The sequence below is a fragment of the Eulemur rufifrons genome, chromosome 2 (assembly GCF_041146395.1).
Source record: "Eulemur rufifrons isolate Redbay chromosome 2, OSU_ERuf_1, whole genome shotgun sequence".
Classification (NCBI taxonomy): domain Eukaryota; kingdom Metazoa; phylum Chordata; class Mammalia; order Primates; family Lemuridae; genus Eulemur; species Eulemur rufifrons.
In genome coordinates, this window is record NC_090984.1 from 61,160,666 (window position 1) to 61,176,150 (window position 15,485).

Genomic DNA, 15,485 nt, shown 5'->3' on the forward strand with positions numbered 1-15,485 from the left:
TTTGGGTCACCTAATATGTACCAAGCAGGCACTGTGGGGGAACACATGCACAGGTGTACATAGCAATCCAGAGGTCCCACGCCAGACTCCAGGAAACCATGACCTCTCTAGGGAAGCCGCAGTGTCACATAGAAGTCACATACAAGCAAAGAGTATGTGAGGGAGGAAGGGGAACGCGATAGCAAGGCAGGAGCCAGGAGCCAGCCCTGCAGAGCCAGGCCCTCTTGTTGCTGACAGTGAGGTTGTCGGATGCTGCTTCCCCCTGGTGGCGACCGGCTGCCCTGCAACTCTGAGACCACGTGATTTCTAGGAAAAGGACCTCCCTGGAGGAGAACTGAAACTTAGGGCGGGGACTATAGGGAGGGGCGGAGAGATTGCGGAGCCGCCTAGCCAAGGAACTAAGCTGAGTTTCTCCGAGCCCTGAGACAGCCTGGACAGCAGCTCAGGTAAGATCAGCCAAAGAGGAGAATGAGCCTGGGATCTAGGGCCGGAAGGGCCAACCAGATTGGAGGTGGGGGTGGAGACTCCTGGGGTCTTCTCTGCTAGACTGAGGGATAGAGGCCTGTGAGTCAGGAAGCAGGAGATTTGGCCTGAGAGTGAGATTGAGAGACTGACAAAGGCCAGTGTCCCAGGCACTATAGGCCAAGTACAGGAAGGCCTGCTGGGTTGCTCAGAGAGGAAGGCTCTGCCCCAGCCTCAACTGACCCTGTTTGTTTGCTTCCTGGCCCTGCCCACTTCTGGTGCAGCTCCACCCCTGCCCCAGCTTCCTAACCCACCTACCCTTGGGGCAAGCAGAGGAGAGGGATGGAGTGGAAGGATAGGTTGTAGCTGTGTAGGTTGGAGGGTGTTTGAAGAGGGCTGAGGCATCTCTGGATCAGATACTGCCTCTGCAAGTGCTTGGGAACGTAGACAGGGCCTCTCACCAGGAACAGAACACCAGGGAAATTCTCTCCCAAGCAATATATTCCTGAAAAGTTCTAAAATTAAGACCAATACCTAAGGTTTCCTTCTAGATGTCACAGCTTGGAATGTTAGAATTTTTTTTTTTTTTTTGTAATTGCTAATGATGGCAGTAAAACAGTTAGTTCTGCCTCAGAGAATGTTGAGTTGTGTCTGGAGCCAGAAGAAGATAGTTGGGGTCTCTGGAGCCCATTGTCAGAATCCAGCCCCAGTGGCCAGGGTCTCAGGAGATGTTCCCTCCCAAAGGGTAGTTCTGATGCTTCCTGTTCCTCTCATCCCCCAGGATGGCATCAGGCAGGGTGCGCTGCACCCGAAAACTCCGCAACTGGGTGGTGGAACAAGTGGAGAGCGGGCAGTTCCCAGGGGTGTGCTGGCATGATACAGCTAAGACCATGTTCCGGATTCCCTGGAAGCATGCAGGCAAGCAGGACTTCCGTGAGGACCAAGATGCTGCCTTCTTCAAGGTGAAAGGGCCTAGAAACCACCATGCCCTCCGAATAAGGGATGGAAAATACACTGGTGCACTTACCCTCAAGGACTTGCGTCTGCCTGGGTTTCAGATAAAGGAGAGTAGACCCAGCGGCATCATTTGCAGAGCCCAGGGCAAAATAAAAATGCGGAGGGAGGCCTCATTCAAAAATTAGGATTTCAAGATGACAGCAGCAGAGATAAACCCAGCACGAGCCCTGCTGAGCTCAGGGCCTTTGTGAGTGCTCAGGCCACACGCCTGTGAAGGGCAGCCCTGTTGGAGGGGCAGTTGGGGTCTGTAACACTCTGCCCCTTCCCTTCCTCGCTTTCCTAGGCCTGGGCAATATTTAAGGGAAAGTACAAGGAAGGGGACACAGGAGGCCCTGCTACCTGGAAGACTCGCCTGCGCTGTGCCCTCAACAAGAGTCCCGAATTTGAAGAGGTTCCCGAGAACGGCCGTATGGATGTTGCTGAGCCCTACAAGGTGTATCGGCTACTACCGCCAGGAACCCTCTCTTGTGAGTGTCCCCTTGCCCAGCGACTCCTGGAATCAGCAGACTGGGGAGGAAGGATATAGATGTGAGCCTCCTTGGGGCCCCTCAGGGTTCTGCCCTGTCCCTGCCCTTGGGGAGCTGCTCCCCAGGCTCCCCATCCTAGTCCTGCCCTCCTTTCCCTGCCTCATACCTCTCCCTTACCTTCTGTGCCTGTTTAAGTCCCTGACCTTTCTCTCCCCCTCAACAATTCCACAGCCCAACCAGGAACCCAGAAATCACCATCAAAGCGACACTACAGTTCTGTGTCCTCTGAGAAGGCGGAGGAAGAGGGTGCCATGAAGAACTGCATACCCAGTCCCTCCTTGCTTCAGGACTCCCTTGATAATGTGAGAGCTGGGCAGGGAACTGGGTGGGCCTGAGTGCCGGACAGTAACGAGAGGGAGAGGTGGGCCGACAACAGACTCTGCGTCTGCAGGAGGAGGTAGGGGCCGCTGGGGGAGCATGCCGTTCAGACAGCAACAGCAGCAGCAGCAGCAGCAGCAGCAGCCACAGTCCTGAGCCACAGGAAGGTACCACCTCGCCTGTCTCTTGTGTCATCCCCTATGTCATACCGTCTCGCTCTAGGAACTCCCCAGTCCCACTGTGAATGACCAGTGCCTTTGCCTGCCTTCCAGGTGCAGATACAACTGAGGCCCCCTTTCAAGGGGGTCAGGCGTCCCCGGAGTTTCTGCCCCCTCCGGAGTCAGGTACTTGACATTTCTAACTCTTGACTGCCGGCTGTGCCCCTTGGGTCTTCTCCCTTGGACTTTGTTTGCCTCGCCTAGGCAGTCAGGGCTTGCAGCAAACTGAGCCCGCCTTACCATAGACTGAGGCACTGGTTTCTAGGCAGTGAGAATTGCATTTGCCTGTCCAGACACCAGAAAGTTTGCTTCTCAGAAATACCACCCTACACATTCTGTTTCCTGGAGATCCACGGTAAGACATTGATTTCTTTGGGCTAAATAGAGGCTCAGTCTCCAGAGACCGCCTTGCAAACTCCAAGACCCTGGGGATAAGCCCTGAGGCCTCACGGTGAATCCCCATATTGGTTACTCTCCTGAGTGATAGGAAAGCCTAACAGGAAGCCCCCTGGCTGGTGAGGGGGCAGAAGTGAAGATGTACCCCTGGGGAGAGGGGCTGCTGACAGCCTGTGTGCCCCTCCAGCACCAGGTGCAGCTGGGCTCTTCTATCCCCAGACTACTCGCTGCTGCTCACCTTCATCTACAGTGGGCGCGTGGTGGGCAAGGCCCAGGTGCAGAGCCTGGACTGCCGCCTTGTGGCTGAGCCCTCAGGCTCCGAGAGCAGCATGGAGCAAGTGGTGTTTCCCAAGCCTGACCCACTGGAGCCCACACAGCGCCTGCTGAGCCAGCTTGAGAGAGGTGTCCTGGTGGCCAGCAACTCCCGAGGCCTCTTTGTGCAGCGCCTTTGCCCCATCCCCATCTCCTGGAATGCACCGCAGGCCCCACCTGGGCCAGGCCCACATCTGCTGCCCAGCAACGAGTGCGTGGAGCTCTTCAGAACTGCCTCCTTCTGCAGAGGTGAGGCTGCTCCTCTGCAGAGCCCCTCCCCAGCCCTTAGTGCCTGCTGGGCCCAACTTGGTGGGTCTTGCCACCACCCTGTCTGTCAGCAGACCCTCAATTGTGGTCTGTGTGTGGCACCCCTGCTCTTGTGTGGTGCACATCCTGTGTGGCCATACGCTCAGCCTGGCAGCTACCCGGCAGCTCTCCTTCCCCAGCCAAGGCCGTGGAAGATGAGGTGCGGGTAGAGTCCAGCATTAGAGTGTCACTTCGTGGGGAGCAGCATCACACTGAAGCATATAGCAATTATGTGAAGGTGCACAGACCACTCGGCACAGAGATTTTGAGGCTCATGGCCCTCTTCTACATACACGCTGGCACATAGCCGTGCACACGTTTGAGAGAGCTGGCGCACGTCACACCCCCGGCCCCACCGCACCCTGTCTCTACCACGCTGTAGGCATCCCCTAGGGTTGGCCCTGACTCCTGTCTACCCTTGCAGATCCAGTTCCAGCCCCCACTCAACTCTAAATCTGACCTCAGGAGTGGAGCCAGGAGTATGGGGGGTGCGGAGTGTGGGTGTTCCCAGGGCCAGGGCGCCCTAGCACTGGGAGGTGTGAGCAAGCAGCCAAGATTTGGGCACTTTGGTGTTAGCAGTCAGGGCTGCTGCCAGTAAGGACTCTCCCAGGGGAGAGCTTTTCGAGTTGTAGTGTAATCTGCTACTCTAAACACTTCTTATTTGAGGAAAGGGCACCCTTTCCTGTTTGTACATGGCTGAGTAGCCCTAGTTCCCGACATTTCTCCTAACCCTGTAGCTCCTGTGCTGGCCTTGGTCTCCATGTGCTCCCCGCCTCCGTCATGGATTCCTCACTATTCCCTCCTGCCTGTGGCCCTCTTCTCTCTTTTCTTTCTTCTAACCCTTGACCCTTTCTCTTTCAGACTTGGCCAATTACCTCCAGGGCCTGGGCCCCCAACCCAAGTTCCAGGTAACACTGAATTTCTGGGAGGAGAGCCCTGGCTCCAGCTATACGTCACAGAATCTTATCACAGTGCGGGTAAGTTCAGAGCAGAGGCAGAGTAGCCTGCCTGATGCGGGTGGGGACGGTGGTGTTCCAGGAGGGGAAGGGGTCTCGAGGCAGGGAAGCAGCTCCTGGGGGTGGCATCCTCCCTGGCTGCACTGACTGATACCCTCTTCCCCCTCTCTTCATGTGCAGATGGAGCAGGCCTTTGCCCGACACTTACTGGAGGAGACTTCAGAGGAACAGGCAGCCATTCTGTCCCTGATGTAGAGCCTGGGGACCCCCCTTCCACCTCACCTCTCTGTTCCTCCTGTCTCCTTTGAAGTAGACTCATTCTCCACCCTGTTGGCCAACCTGCTTCTTTTGTGATAATTCTGAATGGTTGACTGTGATAGTTACATCCTTGAGCTCTTCACGCACGCTGGCTGGTGGAGAACTCAAGGATGATTTTTTTCTTTTTTTGTAAAAAAAATCTTTGAGATAAACTGTCTTTCATCTCTAAGGAACTGGGAAATTTCAAATAGTATGAACTCAGGGGGCCTTTCCCTTTTCTCCTAATCCCCAACTCTAAAGCCAAGCACTTTATATTTTCCTCTTAGATCTTCACTAAGGATTTAAAATAAAATGTTAATGAAAGAGGAATCAGCATCTGATTTTTGCGAGAAGTTGGCAGGGGTCCTGGGGAGTGGTAGAGATGTAAACTTGGGAGAGAGCACTCGGCTTCTCTCCCTGCGGACAGCTCCAGGCCCCTCTCCTCCCCGCTGCCCACAGGTTCTGGCGAGGATGCTTCCTGGGCTCTGCGGGTTCTAGGCCTGGCACTGTATGGAGAGGTACCCTCTAGGCAACCAAGATTAGGGAGAGGGTTGGGGTCAGCCACTAAGAGGGCCACTGAGTCTATAGTCAGGCACTGTAGCCACCAACTTCATGTGAGAAAATCTGGGCTCCACACTTCTTTGCTAGTGGCCTCTGATTTGGGCCTCAACAACGGGCTTGGGGTTAGGCTCCGGACTGAGGTCTAAATGAACAGAAGACACTTGAGGTTGACCTGAAACTATGGTCTAGAGGCCATGGGGCCTGAGAGCAGAGAGAAGAGCTGCTGAACCTGTATCTGCTGCCCCTGTCTCTGTGGAGACATCAGTGGTGCCTCTTCTCCCAGCATAAAGTGTACCATCACCCCAACAGAAGGGGACTCCCAGACTGGATCCCTCGCTCTACCTAAGCCCCATAAAAGACTCTGGAGCTGGGCATGGTGGTGTGCACCTGTAATCCCAGCTACTCAGGAGGCTGAGGCGAGAGGATTGCTTGAGCCCAGGAGTTCAAGACCAGCCTGGGCAATGTAGTGAGACCCCATCTTATAAAGAAAAAGCCAATCTGGCCTAGACTACTGTGTCACCAACACCCTGTTAGCTGAGATTGAGGGCACCAAATCTGCTAACACTCCCTTATCCCCTGTGTTCATTTTGCCACCAAATTGGAAATTATTCCTTCACAAGTCCACTTGTCATGTACTTTTCTGTACATTTACTTCCACCAGACTAGTTCCAACCCAGGTCACCACTTACCTGACTGCCACAGCCTCCAGCTTCTCCCTTGCACATGACACCTGACTAGCTTTCCAGACTTCTTCCTGTCATTTCACTCTTATAAACCCTCAGTGGCTCACTGACATGATCAAATCTAGACACCTGAATCCTCCTAGGATCTTCTTGCTGTCTCACTTGACAAGACTCAGTGCTGCCTTTGAGCCTCCCTGCCTCCCTGGATCTCCCTTCTTCCTTTCAGTCTTGTCCATTATCCTCCTGGGAAACCAAGAGCCTAAACGGGCTGCACCAGGAGTGAAGGAATTAGGTACTGAGTGCTGAGATGCACAAGCACTGTTGTGCCCTCAATTTGCTGAAATCCTTCCTGGGCCTTCTTTGTACACGGTCTAAATTACCTCCCTGACTTCTGTTTTCGCTCATAGCCCACATCCAATTCGCCAGCAGAGCCTGCCATTACTCTTTCAAAATATATCCAGAATCTGACCATTTCTTTCTGCTTCCACCACCCACATTTTAGAACAAACCACTATTATCTCTCATATCTCTTCCTGCTTCCTTCACATCTTCTCTGTTTCCACTCTTGTCTGCCTTCAGCCTATCCTCAATGCAGTAGAGAGCCTCTAATCACATAAATCCGATTATGTCACTACTTTGCTCAAAACCCTCCATTGGCTCCCTCCCAACTCACTCTGGGTAAAAGCCCAAATCCTTACAATGACCTCCGAGGTCCCGTGATGTGGCCCCAGCCTCCTGTCTAACCTTACCCCTTGCCATTCTTCCCCTGGGTCGCTTTGCTCCAGGCTCCTTGAACCCACCAAACACATTTCTCCTTCAGGATCTTTGCACTTGCTGGTTCTTTTGTCTAAAATACTCTTCCTTCAAGTAGGCACATGACTTTTCCCCTCTTCAAATATCCTCTCTTCAGAGAGGGGCAAGGCTTCCCCCAGTACCCTACCTAAATAGCAGCCCTCCTTATCCTCCCATGCTGCTTCATTTTTCTTCGTAGCACTAATCACCACTTCACATATTTCTATTTGTCTGTTTGTTATCATCTCTCCTTCCCTGCTCCGTAAGAACAGGGACTTGTTTTGTTCCTTGCTGTATCCCCAGTGCCCTAGAGGAGTGCTTGCATGTCCTAGGCATGTGACAGGCACATAATAAATACTTGCTGAATTGAATGAATGGATGAGTGAATGAACAATTTACTCTATGTTCCTTGCGTATCTCCTAAAGTGGGTTCGAAGCACCATAAGGCTGATGCCCCTACTTTATCATCTTTGTGTCCCAAAAGAACACTTATAAACATTCACAACTTATGTACAGTGATTGGAGCAATTTGTAAGCATCATGCTGTAAGGGTGTGAAGTCCACACGCCGGTGAGAAAGATTTCTCAAAGTTTAGCACAGATGGAAGCGCAAAGTTTATTTACTCTCCCTCTGAAGAGAGAGGGCATAGCTCCGGAAATAAGAGAGGCACTGGCCCTGAGGCCAAAGCACTCTGACTCTTTACTAGGCCAGGCTGAAGAGGGGTGGGGGGGTTATGACTGTGGCCCAACTAGCAGAAGACAGCTGAGAGACTGCTGTGTTGGCTTCTTCTGTTTCTCACGTAGCAGATTGATAGCAGAAATTAGTTTCTTCTTTCCTCTTGATAGCAGGAGGCGTCTAGTGCCGTCTCTTCTTGAAGAAGCGGGGAAAGTTTGCACTCCTGTCCACTCAGGAACTTTTTCAAGGCTGTTTAGACAATACTCAAAACCCTTTTACAGGCAGTGAATTTTTGATGACAGTCCATAAGATAGTCTCCCCTTTCCTCCCCTCTCCCTGAAACTTTTCCTTTTTCGGAATGTGAATTGACCTGCTCTGGCTAATGTTAAGAAGAACATTTATACCTTCTTTTGTCAGCTCAGCTTCTTTTAATTGCTCTCCGTAGGAGACATATTCATGTTACTAACCTTAGAGGCAGGGTTTGTGCTACTCTAAGTCACTGCCGGTTAGAAATTTGTTTTCTTGTTAGCCCATTAGCAAGACCGTTCTTTCATGGAGTAGAAATCAATTTAGCTGAGCACAGTGGGATAGGGTATGGAAACACTGGAATTCAAGAGAGCAGAGTTGCCAACCAGGCTGTCACAAAGGAGCTGTGTGGTCTGGAAGAAACAATCTGTATGGGCCTCTGTTTTCTCATCTGTAAAGGCATGGCTTAGACTACATCTCTAAATCCTTTTCAACTATGACATTGTGGTTGTAAATATAGGGCAACTGCACATTCATTTGACAAATATTTGCTGAGCTAGACGCCAGGCACTCACTGAAAAAACAAGACCCCAAACTCAAGAGCTCCCAATTGAAGGGGAATGTAATAAGATAGGGTCAGCTCAGCTGCAGTAAGAGCTAAGTCTTAGGAAGAAGCACGTCTTGGAGTCAAGGCAGAGGCAGGCATTCTAGGCCAAAGAAATGGCTGTGCAAACGCAGGAGGCATGGGGATAGGGATATTTGTAACTACAACCTTAATTTTATATAAAGAATTATTTCAGACAAATGGCTTTTGCAGGCTGAGAATATGCACTGCATCCAAGGAAGCTAGTCTACTTCCGCTATAACAGTCACTGCGGGAAAATGACCACATGGGGCATGCCCACAACCTAAGTCATTCAAGTTTAGGAAATGATCCCATAAGTCCTTTCACTGTTTCGTGATAAGCTGACTGCTTCCTTGTTGACCTGTGGTGGCTCCAAGGCCACCTCACACGGCCACCTCACACCGTTTCTAATTCCCCAGCACATGACAGGCCCTAGCTGGGAATACAGTCAGACTTGGTGGAATGTGGGGGAAGGGCATGTTCTAACGGCAGGTCAGGAATCCTGAGCAGGGTCAGGGCAGTTGCCCCCGATATGACCCGACCTCCCTACCAGCTGAAGCGCCGTTGTTACCAGGCTAGCTGCGGGAAGAGGCTGGGTTTGCTCCCCGCTCATTGGCCAGCCAAGGGGCGCCTGTTACTAGAGGCGACAACGAGAGCCCATTGGTCGCGACACCTCACAATGGCCCCTGGCAGCGCGCAGGGCCCTTCCGATTGGTCCATCTCAGGAGACCCTGTTACCTGGAGCCCAGGCTACTTGGCTCCCAACGCGACCCCGCTTCCCCATTGGCTGTCCTGGCAAAAGCCGCTATTTAATAAGGAGCGAGGTGCAGAGTCACCGAGCCCGTGCTCCCTGTGGCTGGATCTAGTTCTGCGGAAGGGCGACCTCGCCCTGCACTGCAAGTGGCCAAGCTAGTGCAAGGCCCAGGAACCTGGCAACGCTCCCTTGGCTTGAGGACGAAGGCCTGCAGAGGAGTCCGGGCCTCCCCTCGAAGCTCCGCGTCTCCAACCTGGAACGCAACCCGGGAGGCTCCGGTAAGTTTGATGCAGCCACGTGGCGTGCGGACTGGACCCACTCGGGGCCCACGGAGAGGGGCGTCCCAATTCCTGTGTCCCTGTTTAGTTATGCCCTTAATCGTTTATACGCCAATTGTTGATCGCTTCATTAATTTGGCTTTCTGCGTCTCCCGGCACCGCCGCACCACCTGTCCAAATCCTTACTTCTCTCCGACCGTGTTGGGAATCCTGTGTCCCAAAGAATTCCGATTGAGATCCGAACCAGGGAGCGGTGGAGTCAAGGGTGAACGCCCGGAGGGACGATGTTCTACTATCCCAACGTGCTTCAGCGCCACACTGGCTGCTTTGCCACCATCTGGTGAGGGCGGGGCCGGTGGGCGCACCGGGAAGGTCACCCAGGGGTTTCAGCCTGACCCGCTGTGCGCACCCTCCCGCACTCCCCTCCCCCTCCAGGCTGGCAGCGACCCGCGGCAGCCGGTTGGTGAAGCGCGAATACTTGAAGGTGAACGTGGTGAAGACGTGGTAAGGCCCAGAAAAAGGCACAGGGAGGCCCTGGTGCGGGGGAGCGGGTTAGAGGATGGGGTGGGTAAGGCTGCAGAGCCGATCCTGGCTGCACCGGTGATCAGGACGCGTTGTTCCCCCAGCGAGGAAATCATCAATTATGTGCTGGTTCGAGTGCAACCCCCGCTGCCCGGCCTGCCGCGGCCCCGCTTCTCCCTCTACCTCTCAGCCCAGCTCCAGATCGGCGTGGTCCGGGTCTACTTTCAACAATGCCAGTACCTCGTGGGTAAGGCTGGGAACACTCAGAGGCGGGGCAGAGCTGAGTGGCCCTCCACTAGGCTGGCTCTCTACCTTGCCCTCCATGCCCACAGAGGACATCCAGCACATCCTGGAGCGCCTCCATCGGGCCCAGCTGCAGATCCGCATTGATATGGTGGAGCCTGAGCTGTGAGTGTCCCCCTGGGAACTGGGACCACCCAACCTTGGGTGGAGCACCTACCCACTTGGCCTCAGCCTATCTCAGTCTCAGTCCTTGACAGCCCACTTCTCTCCCAGACCCAGCCTGCTGCTTCCTAACCGCCTAGCCATGATGGAGACCCTGGAAGATGCTCCAGACCCCTTTTTTGGGATGATGTCTGTGGATCCCAGACTTCCCAGTCCTTTTGATATCCCTCAGGTAGGACCCATTCCCCCAGAACACCTGGCTGATGAGTTGACAATGCAGGAGGGGAGTGCTGTCCCTGTGCTAGTCTGACACTGGGGTTGGGGGGAGCCTGCCATAGCTCTCCCCTACAGGAGATGTGCAGGGGGCTGTCATGGTGAACCCATCCAGGCAAAACCCCCTGTACTTACCTACTCAGGGCCAACCTGATAGGTGGTCTCCCCACTGGAGGCAGCTTTTGTCCCCCATGTCCCATTCATGTCCACACTGTTCTCACTGCTGAGGCCCTAATCCAGGCCGTTCTCTCTCTGCACTGAGCTTCCTTACTCATGTTCTCCTCCATCCATTCCAAACTCTCTCACAACTTAATGTCACCCCCTTCCTTGGTTCTCCAGTCAAACAGTGGCTCCTGCTGCAAACAGAATACTAGCATTTGGGGCTCTCCATGCCCTGGTTCACAGCCAGCCATCCCTAGACTTCTATCTCAGCAAATCTCCTGGGCATCCTTGGCTCCCAAACACCAGTCTGGCCCCTGTGCCCTAAAGATGCCACATTCACTTCTTTGCTTGTGCTGTTTCCCTAGCTCATAATGGTCACCCCTCATTCTGTTCTACTGAGTCCTACGTATCCTTACAGACCTGGCTCAAAGCCACCTTTTACTTATGAAGTCTTTATCCCACTCCAAGCCAGAACCAAATGCAGTTTGTGAACCCAGCACTTTACTGGGACCCTGGTTTATCCTTTGCCTTGACTCTTATTGGGGTCACATACAAATTTGTCTCCCCCACTAGACCATATGCCCCTTAAGATCAAGAATCTTTTCTGTTCACCTCAGTCCCCACAACACTTGACATAAGGATGCAGTGCTTCTTGCATCCTTGACAAATTGACAAAAGGCTAGATAATTGGGAGGGTGGGCAGTAAGGGCAGGAACAGGAGGAGAGGAAACCAAATGACAAGTGGGTTTATTGCATGCTGATGTCAATGCCACAAGAATGAGACATAAAAGATTACCACCCATTGTCTAAATAAGGTTGTGAAAGTGGGAAAGCAGAAGGCTGAAGCTGAATTCTATCTTTTGCTCCCAATTCCCTCCTCAAAGATTCGACACCTCTTAGAGGCTCCATCCCCAGAGAGAGTTCTTGAGGAGATCCCTCCTGAAGTTCCTACAGAGCCCAGAGAGCCAGGTCAGCAGAGAGAATCTTCTTTGTGGTGAGAGGCACAGAAAGGCCCAAGAGCTGAAGAAATGACTATCTTTGAGCTTCTGTTAAGAGCCAGGCCCTGTGAAGTGCACTTTATGTGTGCAACCTCATCACTGCCTCACAAGAGTCCTATGCGGTCAGATTTTCTCATCCTCATTTTACAGATGAGGAAAGTGAGGCTCACAGTGGTTAAATAGTGTACCCAGGGTTAGGTTGCCAGTGACTGGCTTGGGTCTGACTAGAAGCCAGGTTGACGTGACTCTGGAGTCCATGCTTTTTGCCTCACCACATGGGTGTGGGAATTTAGAAAGAAACAGAGGGGCTGGTGCGACTTCCCTGCCTGCCCCTCCAGAGAGGATTCCGGTCACTGTGGTGTCTCCTGAGGCCATCACCATCCTGGAGGCAGAACCCATACGCATTCTGCCGATCGAGGTGAGTCGTCCCCCTGCACACAAGGCCTAAGGCCCAGCCCTCTTGCGTCTATTTCTCTCTGCCCCCAGAGTCCTGCCTTCTCGTCTCCATTTCCCCACTCCCTGCCCCTGGCACGTGAGGGGCCAGGTGGGCTTCCTTGGACCCAGACCTGCAGTGTGCCTCCCAGATCCTCTCCTGGATCCAGTTGCCTTTTTCAGAAATGGAATTGAGTCCCCTCCCCTTGCTCTTTTTCTTGACAGGGTGAACTGGAGCTCCCAGAGATCAGCCGCCGAGACTTGGAGCTGCTGATTGCGGAGGAAGAAGAAGCTATCTTGTTAGAGGAAGGCAGGCCTCCCCGGCCTCCTAGGGCCCGCCCAGAGCTAGGTCAGAGCCCTCTCTTGTTGGGACTCGGCAGCCCATTTCTTCTCTTCTGCCCTCTGAGCGCTGATCCTGTCTCTGCAGAGGTCAAGGAGGAGCCCCGGGCCCCAGAAGTTGCCATTGCAGTCCCCCCGCTCTCGCCTCCAGCTCCTGTACCGTAAGGGCAGGAATTCCTAGACCAGGGAGGGGGTCAGTGCTGGAAAGGAGGTCCTAATTTATCTTGCCCACTTTCCCCCAGGGTGGAAGGGATAAGAGAGCTACTTCCAGAAGAGGTCCTACCTCCTGAGGAGCTGAAGCTGATAGCCTGGGAGCCTGGGGTCCTAGTGGCCGGTAAGTGCCCACCATGCCCCGGGGGCTTTCCTGGAAGCACCTCTGCACTGCTGCAGACCAGGGCCCTGTATCCCAACTTGCTGAAGGGAGGACCCTGCAGCTTCTTGCCCCAGTGGCTGTAGGGTGAAAGGGCTTGTGAGACAGAGCCAGGACCCTGGGTGTTGTTGCAGAGGTGACTCCCCCGCCAGAGCTGCGTCTGCCAGCCCCACCCAGCCCAGAGGTGAGTAGTAGCCCTTCCAAGCCTCCTCCTTCTCCTCACCGCCCCCTCCTAGAGCTGCTTCCCCAAGCCCAGGGCTACAGCTAGCTTACATAGGGCCTTTGTGCAGATCAGTAAAATATGCCCCTTTCCACACTCGATTGTGTCTGGCCTGCACCTCCCAGATGTGCACCCTCGTGCAAGGTATGAGCTGCACAAGCATGTGGAGGCCTTGCCCAAGCCCTTTCCCCAGGTGCCTCTAGGGGCGGAGTATGGGGCCCTGTTAGCAGTCCACCAGGATGGCAGGAAAAGGAGTAACGGGTAGCTTTGCCCCCACCTCCCCTCCCCACTCAGCTGAGGCCCCTAGTCCCCCCACCTCCTGAAAGGCCACCAGCTCGTCGCCGCCGCCAATTACTGTTCTGGGATGAGGAAACTCAGATCTCTCGGGAGAAATTCCAGGAACAACTGCAAACCAGAGCCCACTGCCGGGAGTGTGTGAGTGTAGCCCAGGCTCTGCTGGGGGAAGGAGGGAGGCAGGGATGCCCTGGGGCGGGTGCAGGCTGGGCCTTCGAAACTCCTCGGGGGGCATTTGGGAATTTGGTTAAAACCCCCCTCCAATCCTCAGTAAGCGCACATACAACTCTTCATGCTGTTTAGTGCATCCATGGGCACTACGCTAAAAAGTCCTTTAGCAATAAGCCAGGCAGGTGGCGTCATGAGCCTGAAAGGGGGGGAAGTGCAGAGGCCCTAATGCATTGAGAAAGGTGAAGGGGCGCTGAGGACTAGCTCCTTCATAACAGGGCCTCTGGCCTTCCCTCACCACGCAGCCAATGGTGCAGCCTCCTGAGAGGACAATCAAGAGCCCCGCAGAGTTGTTTCGAACCCCAACTCACAGTAAGAATGGTGGGAATCGAGCATGTAGGATCCTCAGAACCCAGATTCCTCACTCCTGGTGTCCCTCACGCCTCCAACCCTTGCCCCCAGCTGGCCGGCTACCCCCAGAACTCCTGGCTTTCTGGACGCGTGGTGCCCTGCCACCTCCAGCCATGCTCAGGCAAAGGCTGCTCCAGGAGGCTGAAGAGGCTGAGAGGGCGGCAGCTGCTGAGGAGGAGAGGAGAAAGGCTGAAACTCCCAGTGAGATCGAGGTAAGTGCCACAGTGCCTCCTGCGAACGCCCAGTGCTCCGCTCTGCCTGAACAGGCTGCCTTCTGCCACGAGGCCCAGGGCACAAGCTCGCTGGCCTTGCGCCTTGAGGCCCAGGCCCCAGACGCTTGTGCTGCTTGGGGTCTTAGTTCTCTTTCTCCTATCCCCAGGTCCTGAGGGAGGCCCTGGAGCCCAGTGGTCCCCTCATGGTGTCTTCAGGTAAGCACCTGGAGAAGAGGGGACAGTGGGGACCACCACCATAACCACTGTCTCAGCAAACTAGGACCCCAACTGCTGAAGCTGTTTTTATCAGAGTAAGGGTGTGTAACATAAGGAAGCATACATCGACTCTCTTCACTTCTCCCACCTATGCGTTTTTAACAAGTCATTGCAGCTCTGGCATCTACTCAGACCAGGTGGCCAGAGTCCTGACTGCTGAGAGCCTGGTAGACTCCCTCTCAGCACCTTTCCTCCCCTCGACAGAGATCTCCCTAGAAGCAGCTGAAGAGGAGAAGACCCGTATCAGCCTCATCCCACCAGAAGAACGGTGGTAAGCTGCCAGGCTTGGTGGGAGCTGTGGAGGAAATGGCCACTAGGACGGGTATGCCCCTCATCACTCTAGGGGCTGCCGCCTTTCCTGCATCACTCTCATGTTCTCTTAGGGCCTGGGCTGAGGTGGAGCAGCCAGAGGTCCCAGCATTGCCCGTGGTGCCTGAACTCCCTGAGGTGCCCATGGAGATGCCTTTGGAGCTACCCCTAGAGCCTGAGCTGCTCTCACTAGAGGCTGTACACAGGTACCAGGGAGGAGGTGCCTCACAGGGGTGGACCCGGGCTGGCTCTTCAGCTAACAGCTCTTGTTCCCTACAGAGCAGTGGCCCTGGAGCTGCAGGCCAACAGGGAGCCTGACTTCAGCAGCCTAGTGCCACCTCTCAGCCCACGTAGGATGGCTGCCCGGGTCTTCTACCTGCTCCTGGGTGAGTGTGTATGTGTGTGTAGGGTGGAGACACACAGACCAGAGGCTGATATAGGGACTTCCCACCTGACTGGTCCTCTCTTCCCCTCTTGACCAGTGCTCTCAGCACAGCAGATCCTTCGTGTGGAACAAGAGAAACCATATGGGCGCCTCCTGATCCGGCCAGGGCCCAGATTCCACCAAGATTAGAGCCCATTATAAAGCTGCCAGGAAACTGGTTACATTAAACCATGTTCTGCCTCACTGGGCCCTGCCTGCCTTGTTTCTGAACGTGCATCTCCATCCT

General features: G+C 54.3%; 2 protein-coding genes across 2 annotated transcripts; both read left to right on the forward strand.

Annotated features, from left to right (window-relative positions):
• The first annotated feature begins 78 nt into the window (after nt 1–78).
• Nucleotides 79–4,831, forward strand: IRF9 (interferon regulatory factor 9). Its single transcript, XM_069485786.1, has 9 exons — nt 79–446; nt 1,244–1,424; nt 1,763–1,946; nt 2,178–2,308; nt 2,398–2,491; nt 2,597–2,668; nt 3,158–3,499; nt 4,418–4,533; nt 4,693–4,831. The coding sequence occupies exons 2-9, from the start codon at nt 1,245–1,247 to the stop codon at nt 4,765–4,767; spliced, it is 1,194 nt and encodes a 397-aa protein (XP_069341887.1). The 5' UTR covers nt 79–446; nt 1,244; the 3' UTR covers nt 4,768–4,831.
• A 4,421-nt stretch (nt 4,832–9,252) lies between these two features.
• REC8 (REC8 meiotic recombination protein) lies at nt 9,253–15,418 on the forward strand. The gene is made up of 20 exons (XM_069463756.1): nt 9,253–9,423; nt 9,647–9,763; nt 9,859–9,927; nt 10,050–10,192; nt 10,278–10,353; nt 10,462–10,582; nt 11,670–11,754; nt 12,122–12,201; nt 12,441–12,525; nt 12,685–12,715; nt 12,797–12,888; nt 13,059–13,108; nt 13,439–13,579; nt 13,912–13,978; nt 14,069–14,229; nt 14,397–14,445; nt 14,710–14,776; nt 14,889–15,020; nt 15,094–15,200; nt 15,297–15,418. The coding sequence occupies exons 2-20, from the start codon at nt 9,708–9,710 to the stop codon at nt 15,386–15,388; spliced, it is 1,704 nt and encodes a 567-aa protein (XP_069319857.1). The 5' UTR covers nt 9,253–9,423; nt 9,647–9,707; the 3' UTR covers nt 15,389–15,418.
• Nucleotides 15,419–15,485: the final 67 nt, after the last annotated feature.